Source organism: Bufo gargarizans, chromosome 2 (genome assembly GCF_014858855.1).
Source record: "Bufo gargarizans isolate SCDJY-AF-19 chromosome 2, ASM1485885v1, whole genome shotgun sequence".
In the NCBI taxonomy this organism is placed as follows: domain Eukaryota; kingdom Metazoa; phylum Chordata; class Amphibia; order Anura; family Bufonidae; genus Bufo; species Bufo gargarizans.
The window spans coordinates 241,265,393-241,290,242 of NC_058081.1; the positions used below are offsets into that span (position 1 = coordinate 241,265,393).

General features: G+C 42.2%; 1 protein-coding gene across 1 annotated transcript in view; it reads right to left on the minus strand.

Moving 5' to 3' along the window:
• Nucleotides 1–5,641: 5,641 nt before the first annotated feature.
• PTPN12 (protein tyrosine phosphatase non-receptor type 12) overlaps nt 5,642–24,850 on the minus strand; it is a 50,755-nt gene continuing 31,546 nt past the window's right edge. The window contains exons 11-15 of the mRNA XM_044280145.1: nt 23,642–23,737; nt 22,474–22,556; nt 11,909–12,843; nt 9,683–9,775; nt 5,642–6,744 (exon numbers count right to left, since the gene is read on the minus strand). Of these exons, the coding sequence (XP_044136080.1) occupies nt 6,701–6,744; nt 9,683–9,775; nt 11,909–12,843; nt 22,474–22,556; nt 23,642–23,737 (1,251 nt within the window). The 3' untranslated portion in view covers nt 5,642–6,700. The remainder of the gene's footprint in view (nt 6,745–9,682; nt 9,776–11,908; nt 12,844–22,473; nt 22,557–23,641; nt 23,738–24,850) is intronic.

Here is a 24,850-nt window from a genome sequence, read left to right on the forward strand (position 1 = left end):
TTAGTTAGTCAGAACACAGATGTGTTCTCAGACCTCCCTAGATGCACTTCCGTAATCCAACATGACATGGTCACTGAGCCTCAGGCAAAAATCCTGTTAAAGCCATACCGGGTACCCAAGGCTTGGCGAAAAGCCATCTCCGGAGGAAGTGCAGCTCATGTTTTGCGGCTGGACGTCATTGAGGAGTCAAAAAGTGAGTGGGCCAGTCATATAGTCTTAATTCCCACGCCAGACGGGATGTTACAATTTTCGGAAATTGAACGAAATATCAAAGTTCAATGCATATCCAATGCCTTGGGTAAATAAACAAATTGAGAAATTAGGCCAAGCCAGGTATTTTTCAATTTTAGACCTCACCAAAGGGTACTGGCTGGTACCCTTGACGGAGGCAGCCAAAGAGAAAACTGCTTTTATTACACCAGAGGGGCTGTGCCAGTATAAGATGTTACCCTTTGGCCTGCATTGCGCCCCGCCACTTTCCAACGTCTAATGGATATTGTACTTCGTCCACGTCGGTGGTATGCCTCGGCTAACCTGGACGATATAATCATTCACAGTACCGACTGGGAAAGTCACCTGCCCAAAGTACAGGCTGTAGTGGACTCCCTTCGAAAGGCGGGACTATCAGCTAACCCAAAGAAATGTGCGATAGGGTTAGAGGAGACTAAATACATTGGGCGCAGAGTAATTAAACCCCAAGTAAGCAAAATAGAGGCGATACAGAATTGGCTGCGACCTCTAGACAAGTAAAGTCGTTCCTGGGAATGGTGGGATTACATGAGGTTTGTTCCCCCGTTTTGCCACTTTAGCGGCTCCGTTGACAGGGCTCTTAAAGAGACGGAACGGGTCCCTGGTTTTGGCGATGCCCGACTTCAAGAGGGAATTTGTGGTACAGACTGATGCCTCCGAAGTAGGCCTCAGTGCGGTACTGTCTCAGGAAGTCAACGTGGAGGAGCATCCTGTTGTCTTCCTCAGCCGTAAGCACACTCCAGCGGAGACCCGGTACAGTATAGTGGAGAGTGCCTGTTCCGTCTGGTGACAGATCACTCCCCTCTCAAGTGGATGAGCTAGGCCAAAGAGAGGAATGCTCGGGTCACCAAGTGGTTCTTGTCACTGCAAAACTTTAAGTAATACACTGTCTGGCATGTGTTCATCCCCTCAGGAAGGCACAAGGGTCTGTCCTTGACGGAAGGTACGTGTCACAGAGGTTCCTGGCTTCGGTAAGATAAGAACTTGTAATTTTGTGTCAGCGACAGCTAGTGCTCGCTGACAATGTTTTACTTAGTGTGGATGTAAAGCCAATCCGGGCCGGTTCTTATTAGGATCAGCCAAAGAGCAGGGTGGGTGGCTGTTCCCCATGTCAATGCCAGGTTTTGGGCTGGGGTTTAAAAACCCAGCAAGCAACTCAGCAGGGTGTGGAATGAACCTCCAGGTGATAGTGGAGCTCTGCGTTTTGGGAGCTGAGGAGTTCTGCCATACTGCAAGGCTGAGAGCTGTCAGCTAAAAGCCAGGAGCCCTAAAGCCTGCTGTGGACTGCCAGGTGACATGTTTTTGAGTTCTGGGGACTTTTGCTGTGTGAATTAAAGAGGACCTTTCACCGATCCTGACATTGTGAACTAAGTATACAGACATGGAGAGCGGCGCCCAGGGATCTCACTGCACTTATTATGCCTGGGCGCCGCTCCGTTCTCCCGCTATGCCCTCCGGTATCTTCAGTCACTAAGTTATGGTAGGCGGAGTCTGCCCTTGTTCTGCTGTAGCGCTGGCCAATCGCAGCGCTCAAAGCCTGGGAGAAAATACCACCTATGTCCTCCTTTCATCAACGATATCGTGTTCCTTCCCTGTGCTGGCATCAGCCTCAAGGAAAGAACTGCGCACTCGCATCGCGAGATTACAACAATCTATCGATGAAAGGAGGCGATTAGGAGGACATAGGCGGTGCTGGGCACCAGGAAGGTTCGTATAGCCCCTTGGACACCTACAAGACTAATTTACATATCTCTAAAATCCTTTTTTTTAAAGAAAATAAAAGCACATAGCCCTATATGACAGGTATATTGCGTACATACTAGCGGCGATCTAGCCGTGCACGTCTGCATCTCTATAGCCCAAAACTTGGTGACAGAAACCCTTTAAGCCATTCTGTTGTTGATTTACTTCTATGCTTTGGGTCGTTGTCCTGTTGCAACACCCATCTTCTTTTGAGCTTCAGCAGGTGGACAGATGGCCTTAAGTTCTCCTGCAAAATGTCTTGATAAACTTGGGAATTCATTTTTCCTTCGATGATAGTAATCCGTCCAGGCCCTGACGCAGCAAAGCAGCCCCAAACCATGATGCCCCCACCACCATACTTCACAGTTGGGATGAGGTTTTGATGTTGGTGTTCTGTGCCTCTTTTTCTCCACACATAGTGTTGAGTTGTTTGGAAGAAACACACAACTTTGGTTTCATCTGTCCACAGAATATTTTGCCAGTACTGCTGTGGAAAATCCAGGTGCTCTTGTGCAAACTGTAATCGTGCAGCAATGTTTTTTTTTTTGGACAGCGGTGGCTTCCTTTGTGGTATCCTCCCATGAAATTCATTCTTGTTTAGTGTTTTACGTATCGTAGATTTGCTAACAGGGATGTTAGCATATGCCAGAGACTTTTGTAAGTCTTTACCTGACACTCTAGGATTCTTCTTCACCTCATTGAGCAGTCTGCGCTGTGCTCTTGCAGTCATCTTTACAGGACAGCCACTCCTAGGGAGAGTAGCAGCAGTGCTGAACTTTCTCCATTTATAGAGAATTTTTCTTACCGTGGACTGATGAACAGCAAGACTTTTAGAGATACTTTTATAACCTTAATCGTAGGTTTTCTGAGAGCTCTTTTGTGCGAGGCATCATTCACATCAGGCAATGCTTCTTGTGAAAAGCAAACCCAGAACTGGTGTGCGTTTTTTATAGGGCAGGGCAGCTGTAACCAACACCTCCAATCTCATCTTGATTGTTGGCCGACACCTCACTCCAATTAGCTCTTGGAGATGTCATTAGTCTAGGGCAGTGATGGCAAACCTTTTAAAGGCCGAGTGCCCAAACTGCAACCCAAAACCCCCTTCTTTTGCAAAGTGCCAACAAAGCAATTTAACCTGGATATTATAGTCCAATATAGTATATCCTCTATGCACTTTATGATTTAGCTATAATAGCCTGCCTACATTCAGTGCGGTGCCTGTGCTGTTCATAGTACACCCTGCGCTGATGAATGGCAGGAAAAGTCTAAGGCATATTGTACACCATAGACTTTTTCCAGAGTGCGGGTGCCCACAGAGAGGGCTCTGAGTGCCACCTCTGGCACCCGTGCCATAGGTTCGCCATCACTGGTCTAGGGGGTCACATACTTTTTCCACCTGCATTGTGAATGTTTACATGGTGTGTTCAATAAAAACATGGTAACATTTAATTATTTGTGTGTTTGTTAGTTTAAGCAGACTGTGATAGTCTATTGTTGTGACTTAGATGAAGATCAGATCACATTTTATGACCAATTTGTGCAGAAATCCATATCATTCCAAAGGGTTCACATACTTTTTCTTGCAACTATAATATATATATATCCACACAGAGTACAGACCAAAAGTTTGGACACACCTTCTCATTCAAAGAGTTTTCTTTATTTTCATGACAATTGCAGCTTCACACTGAAGGCATCAAAACTATGAATTAAACACATGGAATTATATACATGACAAAAAAAAGCGTGAAACAACTGAAAATATGTCATTCTAGGTTCTTCAAAGTAGCCACCTTTTGCTTTGATTACTGCTTTGCACACTCTTGTCTTTCTTTTGATGAGCTTCAAGAGGTAGTCACCTGACATGGTTTTCACTTCACAGGTGTGCCCTGTCAGGTTTAATAAGTGGGATTTCTTGCCTTATAAATGGGGTTGGGACCATCAGTTGCGTTGTGGAGAAGTCAGGTGGATACACAACTGATAGTCCTACTGAATAGACTGTTAGAATTTGTATTATGGCAAGAAAAAAAAGCAGCTAAAGTAAAGAAAAACGAGTGCCCATCATTATTTTAAGAAATGAAGGTCAGTCAGTCCGAAAAATTGGGAGAACTTTGAAAGTGTCCCCAAGTGCAGTCACAAAAAACATCAAGCACTACAAAGAAACTGGCTCACATGCGGACCGCCCCAGGAAAGGAAGACCAAGAGTCACCTCTGCTGCGGGGAATAAGTTCATCCGAGTCACCAGCCTCAGAAATCGCAGGTTAACAGCAGCTCAGATTAGAGACCAGGTCAATGCCACACAGAGTTCTAGCAGAAGACATCTCTAGAACAACTGTTAAGAGGAGACTGTGAATCAGGCCTTCATGGTAGAATATCTGCTAGGAAACCACTGCTAAGGACAGGCAACAAGCAGAAGAGACTTGTTTGGGCTAAAGAACACAAGGAATGGACATTAGACCAGTGGAAATCTGTGCTTTGGTCTGACGAGTCCAAATTTGAGATTTTTGGTTCCAACCACCGTGTCTTTGTGCGACGCAGAAAAGGTGAACGGATGGACTCTACATGCCTGGTTCCCACAGTGAAGCATGGAGGAGGAGATGTGATGGTGTGGGGGTGCTTTGCTGGTGACACTGTTGGGGATTTATTCAACATTGAAGGCATACTGAACCAGCATGGCTACCACAGCATCTTGCAGCGACATGCTATTCCATCCAGTTTGCATTTAGTTGGACCATCATTTATTTTTGAACAGGACAATGACCCCAAACACACCTCCAGGCTGTGTAAGAGCTATTTGACCATGAAGGAGAGTGATCGGGTGCTGCGCCAGATGACCTGGCCTCCACAGTCACCGGACCTGAACCCAATCAAGATGGTGTGGGGTGAGCTGGACCGCAGAGTGAAGGCAAAAGGGCCAACAAGTGCTAAGCATCTCTGAGAACTCCTTCAAGACTGTTGGAAGACCATTTCAGGTGACTACCTCTTGAAGCTCATCAAGAGTGTGCAAAGCAGTAATCAAAAGGAAAAGGTGGCTACTTTGAAGAACCTAGAATATGACATTTTCAGTTGTTTCACACTTTTTTGTTATGTATATAATTCCACATGTGTTAATTCATAGTTTGATGCCTTCAGTGTGAGTCTACAATTTCCATAGTCCTGAAAATAAAGAAAACTCTTTGAATGAGAAGGTGTGTCCAAACTTTTGGTGGTGTGTGTGTGTGTGTGTGTGTGTGTGTGTGTGTGTGTGTGTGTGTGTGTGTGTGTGTGTGTGTGTGTGTGTGTGTGTGTGTGTATATATATATATATATATATATATATATATATATATATATATATATATATATTTTATGACAAAACATTAAAGGGGTAGTTACATCACAGACAATGGGGGCATATCGCTAGGATATGCCCCCATTGTCTGATAGGTGCAGGTCCCACCTCTGGGACCCGCACCTACAATGAGAACGGAGCGGGGAAATGAACGGAGGGCGTTCTATATGTTCTAATAGAAGACCTGATTCACATCAATATTTGTAAAAAAACTAGGAGTGGTACCAACAGAGAAAAACTATTATGGAAAGCTTCCATCTCTCCCCTACTATAGACTCCAGATTTTACTAATACAGCTTCAAAATACTGTGACCAGAGTAGAACATATGCATTTTTATTAAAACATGCCCCAAGTGCAACATGAAATGATCCTTATTTCATGTTCTTAGTTCTGCATCTGGAAAATACTGGATATGCCGCCAGGCTTTTTACACTGCCATATTTAAAGCCGATCCCATTAATTTGTAACATGACCCATCATTGTCTATACTGGTAGCACATTTTTCCCTACAGGGCTACATACCAGTATGTGTGTCAATGATACTGAAGGGTATAAATATTCATCACCACAATTGGTGTTATTTTTTGTTGTTGTTATTTTTGGCCAACAACCAAATAATAAACAGGACAAAATAAGTTGACAATGAAACAATGTATATTATAAAAATAACCTTTAGCTTACAATTTACAAACTGTATTACAATCTTATTGGTTAACCTGCAATGCTGGGCTTCTCAGCCAGCTAGAATGATTTAAAAATAAAAAAAGAAACAACTAAAACTTCAGGGCCAATAATTTACATTCTGTATAAAGAACAGGTTAATACCATGCTGAGATTTCTTACATCTTCTGTTAATATTTTATGACTGCAATTTTGTCAAATATATACCTGCTTGCCCTGTACAAATAGAAAAATGCATACAATTTAATCAAAAGTTAGCAAAAAAGTAGTCTGTAAACTATCATAAAAGTCTTACTATATTAACAGATCTACAAGCAGCGTGTAACAGGGTTAAAAGACATTAAGGCAGTACTGTAATACATTAAGTTACCAAATCATATGTAATACTTTCTTGTTTTAAACCAAAGTGTTATATAAGGCAGGTATATGGTCCCAGCAAAGAAACATTTAGCACTGACACTGGAATCAACCCTCTTAAATATGGGAGCTATTATATAGATATGGAATTGTACAGCAGAATGTACCATTGTGCAGGCAAACCTACAACATGGAAATGTGATGGTCATGGAATACTGTCCTAGTAGTGGCACTTTCTATGGTACAGTCTTGTAATTTATGTATAGCATCTCATGCTGCTCCATCTGCAGGCTTGATCACTGTCCATTGAAAAGGCAAAGTTTCCTCTTTTGGTAGCCATCATGTGCACTGTGATGGTGAGTTCCCTGATGCTGATTTTTCACCTGTAAAAAGAGAAAGTTATTCTCATGTTTTATTCGTTTTTTTATGACACTATAAAGAAAAAGAACATGTTGACCTCTAGGCCGATACAAAACAAAAAAAAACTGTCAACTTCAAGGGCCATTATAATAATTTTTTAATAGAACGCTACATACCAGGTTCGTCACAGCAAAGTGTTTACAAAGCTCCTTTATCACCCCCATGATATCAGAGTGCATCAATGGACCCAGGAAACTTGCAACTGTTTAGCTAGCTGCCATTCAGTCTGTGTAAATGGGGACATCAACTGTCTTAGTTCCTCTATTGTAAGGGTATTTTTTTTTTTTTTATTAAGTACCGATTGGTTCTCTTTCCCCTTAATTCAGTTCCCTTTTATTATTATCATTCTGTGTAAATGTAGTAACCATCCTCTGTTGTGCTGATAAGACCACATTCCTGAGTGATCTCAGAGACATGAGAGATGCACACTGGAGGAGGGGCTAATGGAAATAGTTGTGTGGTCTCCACTAACAAATTATGTAGGATCCGAACACGAACTTCCTCCTAGGTAGGATGCAAGTATTGCTTGCCCTATCTCTTGTACACTACACCCTGGGGGTGTCGGTCATCTGTTACAACGAGGTAGACAGCCATGGGTCATAGCATGGCCAACTGTATACCTACCCCATATTTAGGCTCAATATGATTATTATATTTTTATTATTCTACGTGTGATTTGTTTGCGTTATCGTATATATAATCACACTTAGTAAATATACACTGAAAAAAAATATATAAAACACAACAGTTTCCCATTTTGCATGAGTTGAAAGGAAAGATCTGAAACATTTTCTAAATACACAAAAGACCCATTACTCTCAAATATTGTTCACAAATCTGTCTAAATCTGAGTTAGTGAGCACTTCTCCTTTGCCAAGATAATCCATCCCACCTCACAGGTGCGGCATATCAAGGTGCTGATTAGACAGCATGAATATTGCACAGGTGTGCCTTAGACTACCCACAATAAAAGCCCGCTCTGAAATGTGCACAGTTTTGCCTTACTGGGTGGGGTGAGGTGGGTCAGAAAACCAGTATCTGTTGTGGCCACCATTTGCCTCACACAGTGCAACACATCTCAGTCGCATAGAGTTGATCAGGTTGTTGATTGTGGCCTGTAGAATGTTGGTCTACTTCTCTTCAATAGCTGTGCGAAGTTGCAGAATATTGGTAGGAACTGGAACACGCCGTCGTATATGCCGATCCAGAGCATCACAAACATGCTCCATGGGCGACATGTCCACCGATTATGCTGGCCATGCCAGAACTGAGATGTTTTCAGCTTCCAGGAATTGTGTACAGATCCTTGCAATATGGGGCTGTGCATTATCATGCTGCAACATGAGGTGATGGTTGTGGATGAATGGCACAACAATGGGCCTCAGGATCTCGTCACGTATCTCTGTGCATTCAAAATGGCATCAATAAAATGCACCTGTGCTCGTTGTCCATAACATACGCCTGCCCATACCATAACCCCACCGCCACCATGGGCCACTCGATCCAGAACGTTGACATCAGCAAACCGCTCACCCACACGACGCTACACATGCCATCTGCCCTGAACAGTGAAAAACGGGACTCATTCGTGAACAGAACGCCTCTCCAACGTGCTAGACGCCATCAAATGTGAGCATTTGCCTACTCAAGTCGATTATGACGACGAATTGCGGTCAGGTCCAGACCCAGATGAGGACGACGAGCATGCAGATGAGTTTCCCCAAGATGGTTTCTGACAGTTTATGCAGAAATTCTTTGGTTATGCAAACAAATTGTTGGTGCAGCTGTCCGGGTGGCTGGTCTCAGACGATCATGGAGGTCCTGGGCTGGTGTGGTCTGCGGTTGTGAGGCCAGTTCGATGTACTGCCAAATTCTCCGAAACGCCTTTGGAGACGGCTTATGGTAGAGAAATGAACATTCATTGCATGTGCAACAGCTCTGGTAGACATTCCTACAGTCAGCATGCCAATTGCACGCTCCCTCAAATGTTGCAATATCTGTGGCATTGTCCTGTGTGATCAAACTGCACATTTCAGAGTGGGCTTTTATTGTGGGAAGTCTTAGGCACACCTGAGCAATATTCATGCTGTCTAATCAGCACCTTGATATGCCACACCTGTGAGATGGGATGGCTTATTTCGGCAAAGGAGAAGTGCTCACTAACTCAGATTTAGACAGATTTGTGAACAATATAAGTAATGGGTCTTTTGTGTATGTAGAAAGTGTTTCAGATATTTGATATTTTTTCTAAAACAATAGTGATGTGAGCCAGGTTTTTTTGTTTTTCTGTGTCCAGCTTCTCTAAAATCAGTATATATTTTAGACGATCTACCACTTCCTCCATAGTGTGTAAAGCAGGTTGTAGCCAAAGCTGAACGAGATACCGTTTAGCCATTAAACAAAATGGTATGGAATAGCTGATGAGGATACTTAAGTAACATAGATATCCCACTGCTACAGTAGTCAAAATAATGGAAAACATGCCATAGATGTAGGTGGGGGGCCCTCAGTGCTATTTCTCTCATCAGTTGGTAAACTAGAGCACAAAATCTCTGAACCTGAGCACATTCCCAAAGCCCATTATATAAATAAGTGCCTTTGGTGTTGCATTTAGGGCAACGAGTTATTCTGTCAGTTCTAGAACCTGCCCACGGAATATCAAATGCATAAATAGCCCTATGAATTACACAAAATTGGACATCTCTCCAGGTTTTACTAGAAAAATGTTTCCTAACTAGGTAATACACTCGTATAGATCCTACGAGCACTACTGTACAGCGGCGCGGGCACAGCAACCAATGACGCCGTTCTCTCCTGCACTCAGCAGGCCGGGTTTTTCATGGACCGTGGTTAATGAAAAACCACGTATGCCTTAACCATACTGATGTAATGAGGACATACCTTCAGCTGCACTGTTCTGTGGCACCATCATTTCTTCTTTTAAACCCATGCTCTTTCCCTGCAGAGTGTCTGCAGTAGTATCAGACTGATGACCTGCAAAGAGATGCATGTAAATTTAGGAGAATTCGTTCATGGACAGAAAAAGCTTTTCACACACGCACTTTCTATATGTGCATAATTATTTGTGTTACAGTCAGGTTATATGATCCAAATGTAAGACGTGTTGCCAACATGGAGAATGAGGTCATTGTCAAAGTGCCCCAGTGTGCTTTGGGCTGGCACTGCGTTTTTACATTGCTAAAGTCTTGTAAGGTCAATGAGCATTGCCATACAAGAACAATATATCTTTCATTACTTTCCTAGTTTTGGCTTTCAAATATAACCTTACATGTAAAGGCTGCATCAAAATACAAAGCGTCTTTAAAGCTATATTCCCATTTGGACGCTATTCCGATTGATATATCAAACGTTTCATAGATGTGGGTCCTATCGGTGCACTGAGGGCAGGCCCAAGCCATTGTGTGCACCCTTGTTCCTCCTGCTTCTTCTCGCCAGCCCCTCCCACTCCTTGATTGACAGAGCCAAGTTCCTGCATAGTTATGTCACCTGGTGCTGTCAATCAGGAAATGGAGGTGCTAGCAGAGGAAGCAAAAGGACCAAAGATATAGACCCTCAGTGCACTTAAAGGGGTTTTCTAGGGCTTACCTGAAAAGCCTTTATATCAGCATTATGTCAGTATAATTCTGTAGAAGTATGGTCATGCAGAGACACATAGCACTATTAAGCCATAAGTTCCTGCGAAACACATGAAGCGTGATTTCCGCACATGACACACTTGTCTGAAAGAGGCCCCATCTCTGAGTCACGACCAGATGTGTTCTTTTCTTCTCGTTCAGGTACATCTACATTATGCAGCTGGAACAGGAAGAGAGGAACACATCCTGTCATGACAAAGGAAGAGCCTCCAGCCAGTTGGGTGGTTATGTGATCAAAGCCAGGACAGAAGAATCGGTGGAGCGACTGAAGGCCAAATACAGCTCAAAGTGCCTTCTCTCCACAGGTTAGCTAAATGAGGCTTGTAAGGTACAAGCCCGGAGAATCCCTTTAACTGCTGATTAAAATAACCCTCTCACTAAGTGAAAGGTGTCTAACATTCGGCTGAGCTAGTCCTACAAGCTGTTATGCCTAGTTTAAGAGTAAATTTCATGGTCATTGATGCCCTTTAAGAAAAGGTTTCTCTGTATCTGAATTCAGAGGAAAATCCTCTGTGTCAGAAGTAAACACTTGCCTAAAAACTGGCAATCGCAACAAGCACACAAGGTATCAGAGAGTGTTCCACATAACCAAGACCTTATCCACACACAGCAGATTTGGACACTATTTAAAGCCAAAATCAGGAGTGGAGTAAAGGGAAGTATAAAATCTTTCCACTACATTTCCCCGATTAAAAAATGTATTCATCTCATTTGCAGGAGTTCACCTGGGAGGGGGTTGTCCCCACAGGTGAAGAAGCGCCCACATGCCTTTTAATTGACAGGGCCAGAAATCTCAACCAACCCTAACAATCCTACACTGTGCCGCTGCTACAGGCAGCGGAGCAAGTGCATAGGCTCTGCTTTCACATTGGGAGCAAGCAGAGCTTCTGTTCTTGTGATGTTACTCAACAGCAGCACAGGTTCAAGATTGTTAGGGCTTGGCTAGATGTCTGGCCCTGTCCATCAACAGGCAGGTGGACACTTCTTCACCAGTAGGGACAGCCCCATCCAGGGGAAGAACTTGCATTCTTACAGAAGAAAAAGAAATGAATGGTCACCCAAAAAATTAACATATGATAAATCATCTATTAAAACCCGTGAAGAAGAAAGTCAAAAGGGTATCCCCATCTAAGACACTGTGGGAGACTTATAAAACTGTCTATAGGAAACACTGACATGGTTCTACCTAGCAAGCAATCACACCACAGCTTCCATTTTCTACTCTACATTTGAAAAATGAAAGCTGTGCTGTGACTGGTTGTTATGCGCAATAAAGTGATATTATAGACAGTTTCCACCCCATTGTCTTATTTATGATTTAGGTCAATGTATCTGCAAAACAGTGATCTCCAGACCTCCCATCCAGCCTGGTGAGACCTCTGGTCGTTGTGTCCAGTCAGAGAATGAATGATTAGATGAAAAAAAAAAAAAAAAAAAAAAAAAAAAATTTGTAAAAGGCAGGCGGTTTTACCTTTTTCAGAACATGGGCGCTTCACAGAAGATTCATGCCTGGCAATTGACATGGGCAATACTTTTCTAACTGATGGGTTTTCAGACAATGCAGAAACAGTGGCACTTGCGGTCGATATATTAGACAAGTTTTTTTCCATAGCCCCATATGAATTTCCCTCCTCTGTGTCGGAGTCATCAGAGTGAAGTGGATTGGTAAAACATAAGGGTGCCTGAAGTGCAGGAGTGTTGTTGAGGTCAGCATGACTCCCTGTTTGGGGAGCACTGCTATTTAGTACAGTCTTACTATCAGAATGACACACATCTAAATGTTTATCAGCAGAGGAAGACTCATTTTTACTCTCCGTATGCTCATTTCCCAAGCTGGCAGAATCTGAAAGTCCTCCTTTTTCTAGTGGAAGATGATCTGGTCTTGCTGGGGGATCAGTGCTTCTCTCCAGTGGCACATCTTCTAAAGATTTAGTAGATCTTGAACTTTCACAGTCAACACAAGGATTTGATGATATTAATGACAGAGACTCCAAAGAACTAGACACTTGAGTTTTAGGCAATTGGTCAATTGCATAAGATGAAGTAGATTTTATTTTAAAGCCAAGTCCCCGCTGAAGACCCGTACTGGTCTCAAAACTTTTTGGGCTTTCTTGAAGAGGTACTTTCTTTATTTCTATGCTTAGTTTTCGTTCTAGCTTCTTCTCTACAACGGGCTCTCCTTTTTCAACTACGTCCCCTGATTTGTTATAGTTCTCATTCATGTCTGTCGTATTTCCAGAGGATACTACGTGCAGGACAGGTTTTGGATGGTAACGATCACTATCTTGCCACACAGTAGTCACAGTTGGGAAAGCAGAAGGAGGAGAAGGTGTCAGAATTGGTGGCACAGGAAGAGGCTCTGGTGGTTGCAAGATTTCTTCTTTGACATCTCCTTCTACAAGGCAACTGAAAATTGAAACATTTAATGAAACAATGTTAGCTATATACTATATATCAACACAAATCTAATCTGTCAGTCTAGGTACAGAGAATAAAACAAGACAACAATTTACCACACAAAAAAAAAAAAAAAAAACACAAGGGGTTGCCCAAAACTGAAGACTCCTTACCCATAGGCCATGGAGACCTCTTTGCTCTACTGACTGATTTTTTCTTATTCCCCCATGCACTTTCAGAACTGACTGAACAATTTCAGTGTAGAGACACAAGCCCCACTGACAAAGTGAATCAAGTCTGATTAACCCCTATAGCATGCAAACTGCTTTGGCTTCCAGGACAGTGATTCATTGTCACATACCAAAAAACAACTATTACATTTTTCAGTTAATATAGCAGTACATTTTATTAACTAACTTTTATTCAACTTATTTTTTTTAAATACTCCAAATTCCCTAAAAATATTTTTTATAATATACTTCATTGATTTTGACTTTTTACAGAAGAAATTTGCACCTTAAGTCCCGATTTCAACCACACTTTAAATTCACTATTAGGCTTATATCATAGATCGAAGGTGATTTGTTCAAATTCTTACATTATAAATGTTGTATCCATACAGCATTAAAATGTATTGGCTCCATGGAGCCAAAGTTCGTTTTAACTGAAGTCATGCGAGTCTTTTGCTACTGTATGCATATATGCGTATTGAAAAAATTATTTAAAACAGCAATTCAAACTGGCTTTTGGTCCCAAAGCCCAGTTCAAATTGCCATTTTAAATTGTTTTTCAATACGCTTATATGCATACAGTAGGAATTAACCGAATTCTCATGCGACTTTACATTTTAATACTGTACAAATACAGCATTAAAATATAAGTATTTGAACAAAGCAACTTCGGATCTATGATCCGAAGGTCGATTCGCGCAAGTCTATTCACACATTGCTGACTTCTCAGCGGTGTGTGGAATACGGGTTGCTTGTACTGTATCAATGGGGCCGCAGTGCAGGGAGCACGGGCAAGAGCACACATTCCTATTCCTGTCTGTGCCCCCTGAGGTTGGCTAAATGCTGGCATAGCACATGGGAACCCTGTAACCATGTACTATGCCAGGATTAACTGAGAGGAGTAGGCTCCTGCCTGTGCCTGCTTCACCAAGCTAAAACTCCTGCATGTCAGCTTTAGCAGACTTCTTTGTCAAAACCAATTTAAAAAAGTAAATTAGAAAAATATTCTTTGGGCATTTGGGACTTTTTTTCTTTTTTCAAAGTTGAATAAAAAGTTTACTCTTTACATCTTTCAGGATGGGAGAGAAAAAAAAAATCTGCATTTTTTTTTTTTTCCTTTTAAATAACATGTTAACTTAATTCTGCAAGTCATATGATTACAGGAGGTACCATATTTATTTTTTACAACTTTTCCTTTTGTGTCACCATATAAAGGAGAGACTTTATTATTAAGTTGTGGGCCCGAGCTGTGTATTTCATTTGTACTATTCTACAGCACATCTTTTTGTTCACTTTTTATCCAATGTTTTTAGAAGAGAGAGGACGACAAAAAAATAATAATAAATAAATATACTTATTAGCTAAAGCCTTTATTTTATTTTTTAAACCAGATTCACCATATAAGATAAAAGAGTACAGATCATTACTGTCATGGCAATACCAATTATTTAGTTTTTTTACTTAATAAAGCATTTTTAACTGGAAATTTGCAATTCTGAAGATTTTTTATTTTCTTTTATACGTTTAAAAAAAATGTTTAGACTTTTAAAAAGTTTTTTTGTCGCAGTAGGGGACTCGAACATGCAATCCTTTTGATATAACACACGACAATACTTTCTGTATTGCCGTATATGATAGTTGTAAGCATAATGCCTCTGGGATCTAGTGAGCGTGCTAATATAGCAGATAATATTGCAGACAGGGGCCTTCATCAGGGCCTGGTTTCCAGAACAACCCATCAGCACTCCAAGAGTGAATTAGCACTGTGACAAACCCCTTACATGCCCCCCTCCTTTACACTGCATAATCATTCACCAATTTTCAGTGGTGTATAGAGGTGTCCATAGTGCACGGTGAATGTTCACATTAGGGTACCTGCACACATTGCGGACAAAATGTGTTTTTTCTCCATGGATTGTCATGAGGAAAAACTGCAGCTAAGGCCTCATGCACACGACCGTATTTTGTTTCCGTGTCTGTTCCCTTTTTTTTTGCGGATAGGATGCGGACCCATTCATTTCAATGGGTCCGCAAAAAACGCGTGTGCTGTCCGCATCAGTATGTCCGTTCCGTTGCTCCGCAAAAACAAATAGTGCATGTCCTATTTGTTTTCTAGTTTGCGGACAAGGATAGGCATTATTACAATGGATCCGCAAAAAACGGATGCCATACGGAATGTCATCCTTTTTTTATTTTTTTTTGCGGATCTGCAATTTGCGGACCGCAAAACACATACGGATCTGCAGCAAGTCAATGATTTCTGTGGGTTTGTGGTGCGGAGTTAACCCTTTGCAAAGTAAAAGGTGAAATCAGGGCAAAGCCGCATCTAATTCTGCAACAAAAATCAGCAAGTAACATGCCGATTTTGGTGCAGAAACATAGAAAAATCCTCACAAAAATCAGTGCAGAAATTCTGTTTGAAAACCTGCACCCGCGTGCAGGTAGTGTTAAAGTGATCTCCCAATTTAAGGGTACTTTCACACTTGCGTTTTTCTTTTCCGGCATAGAGTTCCGTCACAGGGGCTCTATACCGGAAAAGAACTGATCAGTTTTATCCCCATGCATTCTGAATGGAGAGTAATCCATTCAGTTTGCATCAGGAGGTCTTCAGTTCAGTCGTTTTGACTGATCAGGCAAATGAGAAAACCGCAGCACGCTACGGTTTTCTCTCCGGCGAAAAAAACTGAAGACTTGCCTGAACGCCGGATCCGTCATATTTTCCCATAGGAATGTATTAGTGCCGGATCCGGCATTCAGAATAGCGGAATGCCGAATCAGTCGTTCTGGCATGCGCAGATCGGTAAAAATGTACAAAAAAATAAATAAAAAATGTACAAGACGGATCCGTCTCACAAATGCCTTCAGTCAGCGGCGGATCCGCCTGGCAGTTCCGACGACGGAACTGCCCGCCGGATCACACTGCCGCAAGTGTGAAAGTACCCTTAATGGAATATTCACCAGATATGCCATAAAGGCTTGGCAGCTGTCGGGACCCACCTAGTGGGAATATAGGGGTCCAGCGACCCGTTAGCCACATTCTCTATATACTTCAATGGGCAGGTACAGTAAGAACAGAGAAAGTGTCTTTAAAATACTTCTACATAACATATTGGAGAGAATCTCATTCAACAGATATTAGCAGAGCATTCTTCTTTATCAAAACCTAAAAAGAAAGTCATTTCCTTTTTGAATATTTCATTCCATCAATAAAGGAGTTATATGTCTGTGTTGGATATCTCTAGAAAAGTGGAGCTGTACTTCAAACATGCCAAAACAGTACATGATAGTCCAAGCATTTCTGCAACCGAGACAGCAGCACTGCAAGTACAAGTGTAGCTCCGTACAAAGAACTGAATTGAAGACTTTGGAAGGTTCCTGGCAAAGGCCCAAAGAGAAACCCTCAAGTCTAAAGAGCGTGGGGCTTAAACATCAAACAGCTCTGGTGCCAAGCCTGTGGAATGTAGCACTTGTGCCAAAAATACACAACACTTCACTTTCTTCCAGGAAGCCAAAATAGAAACATCGCGGAATTCAGAAGAGTGGAGTGTAACAATACACTGCCGATTCCACACCAACCACCTACTAAAAGAAGTTCCACTACACCAGTGGTCAGCAACCTGCGGCTCTAGAGCCACATGCGGCTCTTTAGCCCCCTGATATTGGCTCTTCCAGGTGCGGGCTCACATGTACAGTGCGATAGCATTTTCGTTGCCCGTAGCAAAAATAGGTAGGAGGGTGAAGACCAGGAAGCGGTGAAGGCTCTGTACTCACCGCTTCCTGGTCCTCGGTTGTAGGCTGTGCAGGTCTGCGCACAGTGTGAGGCGCTCTGTGACGTCACTCTGTGCACGCCAGTTCACAGCACAGCCGACAGCAGGAGGAACACAGAGCGCGGGTGGTGAGGAGCAGCGGCATCCAGGAGCCGGAGAGGTAAGTGCTTTTTTATTTTATGAAACTTGGGGCTGATCTGAGGCAATGAGGTGATGATCATAATGGGGGATATGAGAGGCATCATGGATGATGAGAGGCATCATGGATGATAATGGTGATGATGAGAGGCATGGGGCTCTTATCTGAGGTCTGATTGAGGGGGTCATTTACTTTAGGGTCTGAGCTGACATCTGATCTCAGGGAGGTCTTATTAACATTGAGGTTCTGCTTAAGTGCTTGAGGCATAAGGTCACTAACTTTTTGAATGTTCGTATTGCGCTTCAAACAATACCTCAGTTCTAAGTTAGTCTCCAACCTTATTAAGAACCAAAGAAATAAATCCTTTATTCAAGCCATCAAATCAGCCTCAGGCCCCCGACTTATTAATACTCCAGCGATAGCTCAGGAGTTTTGCTCCTTTTATTCAAATCTTTATAACCTCCCAATACCCCTCACCAGCCAGCAAATCGAGACACGCACGTCGGAGTTCCTTAGCTCTATTAACATCCCAAGAATTTCTGAGGTCGATATACATCAGCTGCTTCAACCGTTTACAACGGAAGAGGTAGAAAAAGTTCTAATGTCTATCCCTTCAGGCAGGAGTCCCGGACCTGACGGTTTTCCAAGCTCATATTACAAAAAGTATAAAGATATTTTAGTCCCACATTTTGTCACGGCATGCAATCTCCTCCTTACAGGTGGCTCTCTGACCCCACAAGCCTAGGAAGCACACATAACGATTATCCATAAAGTAGGGAAGGATAAGGAAGCATGTGGAAGTTACAGGCCGATTTCACTGCTGAACACCGATTTGAAGTGGTGGGCTAAACTGCTTAACAGCAGGATGTCAGGGTTGCTCCCTGGGCTTGTGGGTGAAGAACAGGTAGGTTTTGTTGCAGGTAGAGAGGGTAGGCATAATATCAGTAGAGTCATACATGCGATCACCCACGTCATCAAATCTAAGTCCCCTCTTGTACTCCTGGGCACAGATGCGGAGAAGGCGTTCGATAGGGTTAGCTGGGCCTATATGGAGAAAGTACTACAAGCCTTTGGCTTCCCTGAAGGCCTCATCAGACCTATCTATACTCTATACTCTGCACCATCTGCGAGAGTACTAGTCAACGGCACCTTATCGAACGCCTTCCAAATTAGAAACAGTACTCGTCAAGGATGCCCATTATCCCCCACCTTGTTTGTACTCACCCTAGAGACGCTTCTTCTTAAGTTCCGCCAATCCCCCACGATCAAAGTGAAACTAGGCAGATTTACTGCTCCTGATGATTTACTGCTCCTGTTGTCAAATCCTGAAGAGGCTTTGCTGGAGGTTATGCAGATTTTCAAAACTTTTGGGGTTATCTCAAATTTTAAGATAAATTTCGATAAGTTGGAGGCCCTTGGCGTTTCCCTCCCAGCTGTCCTGCGTACTAAGGTCAAAGCCCTCACACCATTCAAGTGGCCTACACAAGCAATAAAATATTTGGGGGTGACGATCCCGATGGGCCCCAAGTTGTTGTTTAGTCTTAATTTCCCCCCGCTACTCTCCAAAGTCACCTCTATTCTCTCTAAGAGCAGCTCTCCTTTCCTAACCTGGCTAGGCAGGAAAAATGTCCTCACCACCTACATCCTGCCGCTGATAATGTACACCTTGAGAGCCCTACCCATATCGGTACCTGTTAGTTTCATTAATAAACTACAATCCATCATGAGCAGTTATTTGTGGGATAAGAAGCGCACTAGAATGTCCTTTCGCCTTCTTTCCCGAAGAAAGAAACATGGGGGTATCTCCCTCCCTGACCTATCAACCTATATACAGGCTATTAGTTTGGAAAGGTGGCTTAAACTGGCCAGACAAGAGACATTCTGTCTGCATGTAGATTTAGAATTGGCCCTGTTGGGTAAGGAATTGTTCCATAGGTTATGGACACCTGAGAGGACAGGAGAAAGGACCAAAGTAGATAGCGTACTTACCAGAGGAATGCTGCATATTTGCCATAAGTCTTTGGTCTTAACATCTGCTCAGGACAAGATTTCTCCCTTAGCTCCTATCTCAGTTATCCCCACACTACTGTTCCCACAAATTAAATCTCCATCAGACATTTGGCTATCAATGTCACATCACAGATTAGGAGATTTGAATGGGTTACAGATCACTTCCGACTTCTATACTGCCCTCTCGGGTGTACCTGCCCCTGGTAAAGATTTCATTCAAAGAAATGACTTTGAGAATGCTTGTAGGCAGTTTATGATTTCCAAATTTACCCCTCTCCCTGATCCATCATGGTTGGAGAATTATGTTCTGCTGCCAAATTTACCTCATAAATGCACCACCCTCATTTATAGACAGATTCTAAGTGAGAGCTATTCTAGCGTACCGCCCTGGGTTGCTGAGTGGGGAAAAGAACTCCACCTTGAATTTAGTGACACTGACAGTAAATGGATTCAGAAATCTTCGCACGGCTTTTCCAAGTGCATACAAATTCAAGAAAACTCTGTTAAGACAGCGTTGCGTTGGTACAGAACCCCCGAGTTCCTTTTTTTCAAATTTCAAAAGAGATTTCAAACATTGAGGTTCTGATTAGTGGTCTGACCTGAGGTGTAATGAAAAATATTTTTTTCCATATTGTCCTCCTCTAAAACCTATGTGCGTCTTATAGGGTAAAACGTTGTGGAGTGAAAGAAGATGAAAGAAGATGTAGTGTCGAGGATTGAGAAAGGTATGTTCAGATGGTTAGGAATACCCTTATGAAGTAAATAACAATGTACCTTCCTATATATTTGAAGTTTAAAAAATTTGGCTCTCAAAAAAATAAAAATCGCTGTTTTGTCGATATTTGGCTCATTTTACTAATAAGGTTGCCCACCACTGCACTACACTATCAGATTCTTATACGGCTCTACGTGATTTTCAATGTCAAATTCAAGTTTTCTGCCTGAAAAAATAAATGGAGAACAACAAAAAAAAAACAACTGACAAATCTCTCTTGAATTACGTGGTTACGGTCTATAGCAAACAAAAGAGCCAATTCACATATAAAAGAGGTTAAAATAACAAGGAAAAGTTTGGGGGGAGATTTATCAATTTTGGTGCAAATTGCGCCATAACTAACTTTAAGAGCTGGAGATGAAAGTGGTGAAAGTTCAGACAAAATTTATTAAGTGTCGTACAGAGCATAATTTTTTTTGACAAAGTGCAGATTTGTGATAGTTTTTGCCAGTTTGTGGGAGAAGACCAGGAAGGACGGAATATGGCTAGTTCTGCAGGAGTCCTCAACCTTTTAACAAGAGGCCACAATTTCACTTACAGTGAGTTTTCAGGCGTTTACACCTGTCTGGAGTACGCTTACTACTTTGCCTATATTTGTGCCTTTTCTCTAACAAAAATGTGACAGTCCTAACGCTGCTTTATTAACCGCGCCTATTCGGCAGATTTCTATTTTGATGTAAATCCTTTTTGGAGTGAATAGATGTTGGTATGTAATAAATTTGACGCAATCTTGGCGCATTTTGCTTTATGTTTTCTGGTGCAGATTTACTGATATATCCCCCTTCATTTACAGAGCTTAGGTCATGTAGGTTCCAGGCAGAGTTGCAAAGGAGACATGACATAATCTGTATAAACTTGTTGTGAAGATACAAAAATTTGTAATCTCATGGTCCAGAATGGGTTGCAAAGCAGCACTAACTAGTGTTAATCTCCCTATTGAGGTACTCGGATATACAAAACTTTCCTCCTATTAAAAGTATGCGGTACAAAATAAATATTCTCAATATATAGTACAGTGGTCCCTCAAATTACAATCTTAATTGGTTCCAGGTTGACCACTGTGTTGAAACCATTGTAAGTTGAGTAATTGGTTCCAAAGGCCCAAAATGTCATCCAAGATAAGAGAAAATAAAGATTTATAAATAATAAGCAGATATCTAAGACAGGTAAAACAAGTCCTCACATATAACAGTCAGGAATAGCTGCTAACTAGTAACTAAAACCGCTATTTTACCTGTGACCTTGATTGGTTGGATCTGAGGCTGAGACATTGTATGTTGAGTCTGGTTTCAACTTACGATGAGTCAGAAAAGACCATTGTATGCTGGAAATATTGTATCCCGAGGCCATTTTATCTTGAGGGATCACTGTAATTGAATCTTTTCAGTAGTTTCCTATATAATTGTGCATCATTTCTGGCTCTACATGTAATGTTTATAGCTCACTGCCCAGGGTTACGACCTGTAGTTGAGCTTTCTGGTCGAGCATGCTCAGTTCCAGCACTAGGAATTATAGAAACTGTAACTGGGAACTCAGTAGTGAGGGAGCACAATATGAGATGAGCCAGGGAAGGAATGGTGGGAGGACAGCCTGGTATAGATGACAACAATGCATGATGAGAAGTATTGTCCACTACCCCTATGGGCCACTGCTGAAAACAATCCACTATTAATAAACAAAGTAGGAGCACATAAAGGGCAACATTGTGAGGGGAAAAAGGCAATTCTATACATTTAGGATGTAGTGTTGTACTGCCCACTGCTCTGTGTGAATAGACCCTGTGCAGCCTTCATTCGTTGTCCAGGATAAAACATGGCTACTGCCACAAATAGTGCACACCTGTCCGTAAGCTGCAGATCAGTCCTGTTCACCTCACTAGAGCTGGGCTGCAACCAAGGATACAACCCATTGATAGGTGTAGCATCCATTTTGGAAAAATGCAGCCATGATATTCTAACACTAGACAACCCTGTTTAAAGGGGATTGTCCCATGAAATATTTTCTAGTTTTCAAACCAGCACCTGGATCTGAATACTTTCAAAAAAGCATGCAATTAAAAATTTAGCATAGCCACTGGGTTTATTAATGAAACCTATTTGTATAGTGCCACCTGCTGTTTGTTAATTTTTCCAATTTCTTTGTCCACCTCAATATGGTTTGCAAACATGCTCCGTTACTTTCTTCAATTGCAGCCAGCTGCAGCAGAAAGGACATGTCCCCTGAACTGCCCAGGTGAAATAAATCTATCAGAGCAACTGGAGCAATACATACTTATGTGGCACCATACAGAGAAAATGAACCTTTATCCCTTCTTGCACTGTTCTGGACAGCATCGACTGGGCATTTTCAACAGTCTCTCCCCTTTTAACTTGAATGACAGGTCCAGAATTCACCACCATAAAGGATGACAAAAGGGAATGCTGTCAAGATGGAAGGGAGGGACTACTTGTGAAAAGTCAGGAAACCTCCCCGACTTGGCAACAACCACCAGACTTTTGACAGCATGGCACAAGAAAGGATTGAAGCTCATTTCTGCTGCTATGAACAGCTATGTATGTATGTATGTATGTATGTTCGTTAATGTGTGTTTTTAAAGACTCCTACCCCTTGATGGCCTAGTAGGTTAGAGTCAGCTGGCAGACTACCATTAAATCATGAATATATAGGTCCAAACCATACAGCACAGATTCTTCAGCACTACCTGGCCACTTTACTTACCTACGGATTCTTGGAGGCTTTGGTGGAGGAGAATCCATTTTGTCATTCTCTGTTAAATTCACTGCATCTTCCGAATTTTCATCCTGGCAATGTAAGTACCACGTTTATTAGCGCTAGACAATCTCTGTAGTTTACCCGACTATCATGCACTGGTTGGTAAGGTAGATGCCACCGCTCATCATAGTAAAAGAAACCCTTCAGTCAACAGCCCCATCCAATACAACACTGATTTTCTATAGTAAGGCATCCAAATCCCAAGTTAAAGCTAGGGACTCTGGGAGTCATTTATTAAACAAATACGCCTAAATTAGGCCTCTTTCTGGTGCAGATTCCACCACAATCTGTATATTCTCCCTGCTCACGTCAGGTCTAAAAAAGCGTGGCGTAGGCTGGCAACAATTTTCTACGCCTTTTAGGCGTAGGAAATTGTCTGAATGTAAGACTACTAGTAAGCAGTCTTACATTTAGAAGGGGTGGAGGATTCGCCAAAGTTATGGAGAGGCCTGCACCTCTTCATAACTTAGGAGGATCCACCTCCAGCACAGGGCCTTATTAAGACCGGTGTCTAAAACATCAGTCTTAATAAATGTGCCCCTCTGATTCCTACTTGCTTTACACAAATGATTAAAGCCTTCTTCTAGGCATAGTGTTGATGTCCAGCATGGGCACAAACAACATGAACTACCTCTCTACAGCTAAGGGTACTTTCACACTTGCGTTAAAAACTTTTCCGGTATTGAGTTCCGTCCTAGGGGCTCTATACCGGAAAAGAACGGAACAGTTTTATCCCCATGCATTCTGAATTGAGAGTAATCCGTTCAGGATGTCTTCAGTTCAGTCACTTAACGTTTTCTCCATCCAAAATTCCGGAACACTTGGCATTATTTTCCATTGAAATGCATTAATGCCGGATCTGGTACCAAGTGTTCTGGGAAAAACGGATCCGGTTTTGCAGTCTGCACATGCGCAGACCTGCAAAAATGTGAAAAAGATAAATACCGGATCTGTTTTTCCGGATGACAAGCGGAGAGACAGATCCGGATCTGTGTACAAATGCTGTTCGTTTGCAAACCGATGGAACTGCCTGCCAGAATCCAGCAACGCAAGTGTGAAAGTTAATAACATTATATACCGCAATATAGTTGTCATTTTATATCGTTTTACATACCAAGTCATCCACAATTTTTCTGGACTCACTCTCATACACTTCCAGTTGCTTCTGAAATAGCTGAGCTATGGCGCGATGTACAAGTTCGTACTGTTCCTAAATGGAAAAAAAGAAAATGGTAAAAATCAATAATTGGCAGGTTACCTACGATAAACAAGGGAGAAGAGAGATAAATGGTTTCCTGCAATATACAGCACGTCAATACAATTTGTGAACGTCTCTCTTTTTCTACTAAAATACCAATATACATTGCACTAAAGTAAATTTACAACACACATTCATTTACCACATGGCCTAAACTGTCAGTTCCTGTTCAGTTAAATACATAGTGACGGTCTACAAACCAATTTTCATTCAGATGCCAAATTATAGCCGTATTGTTTTCAACTGTTCGTATTCCAGATGTCTAGTGACCTGACCTTACAGCAGCACAAGGCTCTGCGATGATCCTAGCTCAGGTATAGAGAACCCTGAGGGTTCAGGGTCTGGCTTCTATAGTACTGACGTATTACGCTGGTCTCAAACTGGGATTATAATAGAAAAAATACTTTTGTAGCCTGCAGCCAAGGAGCAACTGAACTACTGTAAAGGGCCTGCCACAAATCTCAGACAGTGAACCTATGGGTTATTACAATCTTAAAAAAGTATGACAAGTTACTCACAAGTGGTGCAGTCAGTGGGGTCTTGCGTCTGGAGCCCCTATCAATCCTGAAAATGAGGGGTCCACAGCAATGGTGGAGTTTTCCTGTACTAGGTACACCTAGCCATGCGGCTGTGCAGGGAACACAGCACTACAGAAGCGCCGATCATAAAGCAATGGCATATACCAGCTATACATCTTTTTATAAAATGGGGATATCCTAACGTTTATTTAATAGCCAATCACCATGACTTTATATTAGAGCAAATATGCAAATCTGAGGAAGATAATGCAAATTTCTTAAAGGGGGTTCTCTGGGCTTTTAATATTGATGACCTATCCTCCGTGCTGGGTATCCGACCCACGCCAATCAGGTGTATGAGGAGACGTCGTGCGCGTGCCTTCTCCCTTCTTTCTTCCTGGTCGCTGCTGCTTTGCCATAGACATAGCAACAGCAGGAGGAGAGACGGCATGTGCACACACCATCTCTTCATACAGCTGATCGGCGGGGTTGTGGATGTCAGACCCCCGCGGATCTGATAACTACAGAGAACCCCTTTAACTACAAG